The sequence below is a fragment of the Hippocampus comes genome, unplaced genomic scaffold, assembly GCF_001891065.2.
Source record: "Hippocampus comes isolate QL1 unplaced genomic scaffold, H_comes_QL1_v1.1 scaffold228, whole genome shotgun sequence".
NCBI classification, from domain to species: domain Eukaryota; kingdom Metazoa; phylum Chordata; class Actinopteri; order Syngnathiformes; family Syngnathidae; genus Hippocampus; species Hippocampus comes.
Window position 1 is genome coordinate 197,905 of NW_017805877.1, and position 8,073 is coordinate 205,977.

At 41.4% G+C, this 8,073-nt stretch overlaps 1 protein-coding gene across 4 annotated transcripts in view; it reads right to left on the bottom strand.

Annotated features, from left to right (window-relative positions):
• Nucleotides 1–3,634: 3,634 nt before the first annotated feature.
• Nucleotides 3,635–8,073, bottom strand: part of LOC109527158 (SPRY domain-containing SOCS box protein 4-like) — a 93,379-nt gene continuing 88,940 nt past the window's right edge. For all 4 annotated transcript variants that reach the window (XM_019888895.1, XM_019888899.1, XM_019888898.1 and 1 more), the window contains exon 3: nucleotides 3,635–4,676. In XM_019888895.1, coding sequence (XP_019744454.1) covers nucleotides 4,549–4,676 — 128 coding nt within the window. In that variant the 3' untranslated portion in view covers nucleotides 3,635–4,548. The remainder of the gene's footprint in view (nucleotides 4,677–8,073) is intronic.

Consider the following 8,073-nt stretch of genomic DNA (forward strand, 5'->3'; position numbering starts at 1 on the left):
TCTCAAATAAAAAAACAAAACAAAAATGTTTAAAATGTTTGTGATGAGAAAAAGAGCACTTTATAATATTATACTGTACTTCATAAAAACATCCAGTCATACCATCATGAAATAGAATTTACATTCAAACCATTTTTGCCACTTTTTGCATCAATTCAATGGACAATGTGCTGTGCCTTTGGTGTGCTCAACTCAGGCACTTGGGGGCAGTGCAGTAGACATACGTACATACAAAAGATGAATATTGATGAATATTGCCTGTGGAATATGGGTTAAGCAGCAAAATCTGCCCGTTTTTGTCCATCTCAGGGGGCGGCTATTTTCCACCTTCTGTCCACTGAAAATGACATGACAGTTGCTCAAGTAACGACCAATCATGGCTCAGCTTCAGAAAACAGGTGAGGCGCGGTTTGGATTTTGCTGCTTAACTCACATTCCACAAGCGTAATATGAATCAGAATGCCATGTTTAGACTAGTGGAGGCACATAGAACATCTTATTGTCAAGAAAATTTGGGGGTTCCCTTCCTCTTTAAGAATCGATGCCTGTGAGTCCAGATCAGGGCCTACATACAAACTCAAAAGTATTCCGAGAGGTTGCTTGTAAACTGTATTGTTTGTACATCAGGCATATATTAAGTCTAATTTGAAATTTCGTCAAGCCCAACTCTGATGGGCGAAGTGTTGTTGTTTCATCCAGATCCCAGTAGTGGCATGGAATGGTGCTACTCAGGCTTGTGACAGAACTACATTTGGATGTGGCTGTTCACAATCTGGCATTTTATGTACATTTCTGACATCAATTAGGGGTTATTTGTATCGAATGTTCTTGTTCCGGATGTTCATAACTAGGGAACCGACTGTATAGTCTCTATTTCCCATGTGTTCAAACCGGCACTGTACAGGGCTCGTTTTGCAAACTGTTGCATGTAAGTCAAAGCAAGAAAATCAGGTTTGAATCTGGGGGGAAAAAAAAAAGTTGGGGCAGTTGTATCTCAAGGCACCGCAGTTAGTTCAGTTATCATTTAGCTCCTTTGGTTTGCCACAACTACCTTGACGCTGAGATGATTAGCATTCTGCCAACGGATACTGAGCCACTAAAGTTGTTGGGAGGTCACAAGGTCGGAAAGCTGGTGTCCTGAATGTAGTCGAGCAGATAAAAGACATAGAGGTCACCCTGTAACTGATGTCTTCACTTTGAATTCCACTCCAGTGCCTCCAAGAAAGAAAACTCCAAAAATGAGTTGCTTTCATCTTAGTGTTAACATTTTGCGGGGAAGAGAGCAACATTTTTAAGACTTCCCGTGAGAAGTGCGGTCCCCTTTAAGAACAGAAGAATTGTTCTCTCAATTAACTGCAAAAATAACTCTTTAGCACGTCAATATCCTCACAAGATGTTTCCGTACCATAATAATCCAATCTCAAGAGTAGTTCTCCTTTCTCGTGAACTCCCGTTGGCCTGTTTGTGATGTCATCAATGTGAGACATTTGTCAAGTTGTGCTTCTGACAGACATTTACATACATGAGGCGAACCTTGTAAAGGAGGAGTTATGAACAGTTCTTTTATATATATATATATATATATATATATATATATATATATATATTTATTGAGTTTTTTTTTTCTTATTTGTAAATAAATGTTGGATATTTCTCCCTTTGTAGTGGCCATCCCACTGCTTTCTGTATTTTGCCCAATAAAGACTTTAGAATTTAACATGCATGCCTCACTCGTATACTGTATGTAGAACAATGTCAAACGGGCCCCGCAATTGACTGGTGACCAGTACAGCGGAAATTCTGCATCTCGCTGAAAGGGAGTTGAGTGAGAGCTCACCTGCGACCCGAGATGGTAGAAGTGCAGATACTTGTCGAAAAGCGAGTGTGTTTATCATTTTTTTTCTGAAGATTTTTTTGGGGGCTGGGGGTTAAAAAAAAATCTAACATGAATCAAGGGGCCGGTGTGAAGTTTGCATGCACTACCGTGCCTACGTGGGTTTTCTGTGGGTACTCCAGTTTCCTCCCACATTCCAAAAACATGCCAGGAAAGTTGACTGATCACTCTATTATCCCTCCCAATGACTGTGAGTGTGAATGATTAGTGTTTGTGTGCCCTGCGATTGGCTGGCAAGCCGTTCAAGATGGACCCTGCCAACTGCCCGAAGACAGCTGGGATAGGCTCCAGCACGCCTGCAACGCTCCTGAGAATAAGTGGCTCGGGTAATGGATGGATGGATCAATGAGCTACTCTGTGATCACGAGCTGTGTCCCCACACCTTTCCAAAAACAGAAAATAACAATAAAACATTGCGGCAGAGATTTTCTCAATTCATGTTATGCTTTTATTCACATTTCACATCTGACACCAACCGTCTCGCCATACATTCTACAAGGACACATAGCCAGACCAGCCATCTTTAATAATAATAATAATAATAATAATAATAATACTAAAGCAGCATTAAAAGAAACGTTTACATTTTCCTCCCTTCATTACCAGCATCTTTGTAATAAATTCACCTGAATGTAACTTCAATGATTAGTTAAAAAAAAAAAAAACAACAAAGAACTATTGACATCTGAATAAGACTTGCCACACTCAATAATAATAATACAAAGTCCAATGTAAAGAAAAAAAAAAGTGACTCAAGCCTTTTCTCAGAAATGAAACATGATGGGTCTACAGTGTGTGGGTGTGTGTGTGTGTTGTGTGTGTGTGCGCGCACGCGTGCGCAATAGTCATCTGCATTCTCAGTCATAAACGTTTACAGCACTAGAGGTCACGTTTGAATGTCCATTCTAAGCCTTTTATTAAAGTTCCATAATGAATTAGCAGAGCAGCTGTGTCGGTTGTGGTCTTGAAAACAGATCCAGTCTCCTATCTAAAAGTTCTCCAACTTGCCGTCATGTCCTCCCTCTACTGCCATCATTCGCAGGCAAGCACTGCACTGGGGGGTCTCCAGCTCAGAATGCAGCACCAGACACACGATACTCGACGCATACTTGATGAAATGTGTGTGGACCCCTCGACGTGGCTTCCTCGCATGGAAAACTTTGGTCCAAATACATTTAGTGTCCTGTCCAGTGCAACTTAAGACGGAGAAGAAAATCCTTTCATGTTTCTTATTATTGAAGCCCCTTTCAGACATGTAGCTGGTTTCAAGAGGAGCATTTAACATGTGCTCAGTGGAATGTATGAATGATTATTAGGGCCGCGGTGTGCAAACAAATGAAAAGGGTAACAATGAGCACGAACAAGTGGAACTTATGAGACTATCGTCAGAAGACGATGAGCTTGCAAAAATAGATATTTCACATGTTTTTTCCCCCATCCATCTCTTTGCTGAACCGCTCATCCTTCCATTAGTGTGCAAGTGAGCAAGAAACCGTGTTCGTGTATGTGTGCCCTGTGACTGGCTGGCAACCAGTTCAGGGTGTACCCCGCCTCTTGCCCACTCAGCTGGGATTGACTCAAACTCAACCACGGTCCTTTTGAGGATAAGCGCAACTAAAAAAGATGGACGTACATGCAACAGTGATCATCTACACACACACACACACACACACACACACACATACATACATACATACATACATACACACACATACACACATATATATATATATATATATATATATATATATGTATGTATATATATATTTATATATATGGTCCTATTACTCAGTAGTAGTTTTACATGCATTCACGTGCGCGCATGTACGCACGCGCACACATACACACACGCACGCACACACACACACACACAAACAAATGGTGTTCATGACATATCGAGTTAGTCAGTTTTTTTTTTTTGACAGACCCAACCAAAAGTAATGATCAGAGCAGCAGCCTTTTTCAATCAATTTACAAAGTAAATTACCTTCACTGATAATGCATGACAACTGTTGTTGTTTTGATTTCAATGGACCAATAAAACACTACATCGGTCCAAGAATTAAGACTTGATGTGGAAATAATTTTCAAAATCCCATCAGTTTTTTTTGTGTTCTTTTTTGCTGTGCTTCAATGCTTCGGTCTCAATAGATCCATTAGGTCAGTAAGCTACATGACAGCAGCCATGTAAGACATCTGCAAAGGGCAATGCAGATCTGAGCAACATGTTGACGTGTTGAACCCAAAAAGAGCTTTTTGGTCGCTGAGATAAAAATAAAAATGGTGTGCTCCGATTCTCTTGTCGCCTGCACTGGCGCTCGTTCACTCATCCAGAAGGCCTCCAGGGGTGGGACGAGCGTGCTTTCTCTGCACAGTCTCGATTCTGATCCGTAGGTGGCGATAGTGCCCTGCAGCCCACCATGTCAAAAACTGACTTAAAGTCCAAAAATGAACCCAGGAGCAGCTCCAGACGCCGCTTTCCTCGCGTGTCAGTGAATCCATCTGCAGCTCGCTAGCTCGGGACCCGCCGCCTCTTCCGCCTGCTCGGTTTCTTTCAAGCGCTTCCTGCTTTCCCTTCCGACTTCCTGCCGTTTGCCCACCTGCTGCTCGGCTGTGTGAGTCCTCGCGGTGCCAGTGGGTTCTGCTGGTGTCAGTCACTGGTACTGGAGGTAATTTTTGAGGGACTCAGGCAGGGGGAGGCTCTCGATCTCCTGAAGGCGCTCCCGGCCCAACGCTAGGCGGGCCGCACGGCGGCACAGGTCCATCAGAGGTAGAGGCTCCGCTGAAAGAGGAAGTGGAGAGAGGGCAAAGGTTATCAAGGGTGCAGCAGATGGCGACTCCTTGTTGGTTAAAAAAAACAAACAAACAACCAGACACACGCACTCACACCATGAAAATCTTTATATCGGCCTGAGTGGAGCAGATGAGCAATGGGCTGTGATGGTGCACGTTTGGAATATTTCGCCCTTTTCCAATCGGTTCAAATTTTCCCACCTTTGTGCTCAATGGCTTCAAATGAGTGACGTGAAAAAAAAATGGAGCAATTAAAGCATTTCACCATGTATCGAGGGGGACAAACAGTCAAAGAAACTAATATAAAATGAAAACACTCGCAAGGAGCTGCTATTGGAGTGATGTCACTCACGAGGCCACGTCTCTTAAAAGCACACATTAAACATGTAAATTGTTGATGTGATTTTACGCTTGTCCCAATCTACTGCAGTTGCATTTTATAAAACCAGTTTATTTCTTTACATTCTTTATTAGTGTGTGTTGATAAAGTACAGTGCTGTTGTTTCCTCATGAATTAGTTTTTTTTAATTAGGGTGGAGCGGATTACAGAAAAAAAAGTCAATTCCCAATGAAAGCTTGTTTTTTTTTCGTGGGGGAACTCCTCAATTTTCAGTTTTTCTGCTCAGGGCAAAGCAACAAAATGAGTACATGGCGCCATCTTGTGGAACCTCTCGTGAAGATACACAACTTAGCTAACGGATGGATTTTTGTTTGTAGTCTTTTGAGGTGAAACTAGTAGTCGTTTCTGCTCCTCCCTCGATCTAGCACCAGGATAACCCGTTTAAGTATATTTTGTCATTGCAATTTATTATTTTGGGCGAATGGCAAAAGTTGAGTTGTTGTTTTTGTCAAGTGCAAGTGAGCACAATAGCTCATGTGTGATGTTACGTCAGTGTGTGCTAACCTATTAGTGTGCTAGCAAATGATATCAATGAGCCTCATGAGTCATTTAACCACAGTCGTTTACGTAACATGATTGTGTACGTTTTCGTGCGCACGGAGTTGATGCTTTATGGCCTTTTGTGCCGTCCTCCTTGGCTTATCCCACCTGTCTTTGGACGAAATGCAGACTTCACCCTCATAAGAGACAGACAAGCATTCACACCACGACACTGTGAAGAGCTTATTCCTGTTCCAATAGAGGTGTGTGAAATGCCTCCACATAACAAAGAGAACAAACTGCCTTGTTTGGGATCTCGTGATGATGTCTTGTGATGTGTGTGCGCGCGTGCGTGTACGACCAGTCCTTAAATCCTTCCACCTGATGAAACTTGGACTGGAGTTGCAGAACACACGCACGCAGCTGAGGCGACAATCGAGGTCATTCAACGGAGCATGCCCAAAGATTCAAAGAGTGGCGGCAAGGCAGGGATACGCTTCTTCAATCAATGGCCGTGGAAATGTGAGCTTAGGAGAAGACTGGGAGAAGCACACACACTCGCAGCATTTCTCAAAGATTTACAGGAATGGAAAGTGGATTTATCAGCGCACTACCCGGAAGCGTGCGGCATGTTAACTTGACCGCCAGAGCTAATGCAGCATAAATAATTCATATCGCGCAACAAATAAATGCCATGTGGTGTGACTATATTTGCTGCCTCATCTTTCATGTTTATGTGCCGGTGTGCTTGTTATCTGGCTGGTTAATTAATTCCTGGTTTGTGGAGAGGGACTGAGAATGATGGTTCAATTAGAGGTCCATAAAGCACAATATCACCCAAATGGCAGAATGGACGATTTCTCCAATCTTTACTGAGCCATGGCAAACAGTTTACAAGTGGAGAACTTCACAGCACGCGCGCAAACACCAAAGTATTGTTGCATCAACATTAAATGATGATGATCCTGTCTCAGTTTACTCACAAATGTAGTTATTCGGATTTTAATGGTGGCCCTGTTTTGTCGAACACAGAGCTGTTCTTGTGCTGTCTGAATGGCAACGGGTGCCTGCACAGCTTAATTGATGCTAGTTTCCGCAATCGAGTGGAACAGCATTTCATTGTTTTGCTTATCAAGCTGTCAGTTGGACAGTATTAGACTCCAAAATTAGAAGACACACGCACACACACACACACATTTGACATATATATATATATATATATATATATATATATATATATACATATATATATATACATATATATACATATATATATATATATATACATATATATACATATATACACACACACACACAAAATTATCATGTTAATTGTGAATAATTAATTTGTGATATTAGGCGCATTGTTTTTTTAATAGCGTTAATCTAATTTTAATCTCTAACTTTTTTGTTTGTGTAGGTGGGTTGTCTTTTTATAATCCCCCTTTTTATGTGTTGGCTTCCTGTGTTCGAGTTGTTGAGGGTGGGAAACAATGGTCAGTCACAGCCTGAAACGGACATTGATTGGCTGTAATTATGTTTGGGCTTGTTTAGCATAAACTGATAGACTCCCATTGGAGTTGGGCGGGATTAGTAAAAAGCGGTGAGGAGAGGAGAGGTGAACATGGAGGAGCATGTGAGAGTTCTCGACCCAATAAATGGAAAATTTACATTCCATAAAACGCCCTGACGGCATTACTGATAAAGGGAGAGTGTTGTGCCTAATTTGTAAGAAAGAGTTTGCTTCCCACCGAAGCAGCTCAAGTTTAGCCTCCCACATCAATGCAAAGCACCCAGTCTCGAGTGCAGCCACAGCTAACGTTAGCATCGAAAGCGTTAGCAATAGAGCGAGCCATAGCAAAGCTCTTCACCAAACTAAACTCGGGAAGAAGAACACCCCGCATACGAGGTATGAAGTCAGCATAGCTGCGGTGCCCTCTGTACCCTACTAGAAGCGATTGATGTTTATTTCAGCACTTGTGAAAGCGCTATATAAATCAGGATGTACAGTAAATATTCCCATCCCCGGAATTCTATGAAAAGGAATTTCCTTCACCCGGAACAAAAACCTGTGCATTAACATTTTGACTACGATATTACATGTTACCGGAACTTACGTAGCTGTTGTGTGGCAAAATATTTTTCTCGCTGTTGTTGATAGACAGTAATATTGTGTGAGTGATTATGTGTGAATAACTGCTCCAAGTGAAAAATGTTCATGTAAAATTGAAAATCGAAATTGTTGTTTCAGTAAATATTTGCATTTTGCACATAGAAAACTGATCCATGATTCCATGTTGATGAGAGCATTAAAATGGGAAAAAATAGGACAAAAGAATATAAAGGGAAATTCAGAAACGATAAAAAATGTGTAATCACGATTAATTATGAGTTAATTTGATTTAATTATGACAGTTGCGTTTTTAATTCGATTAAATATTTTAATCATTTGACAGCTCTAATATGTGTATGTGTGTATATATATATATAAACTCAAAAAGCCTCT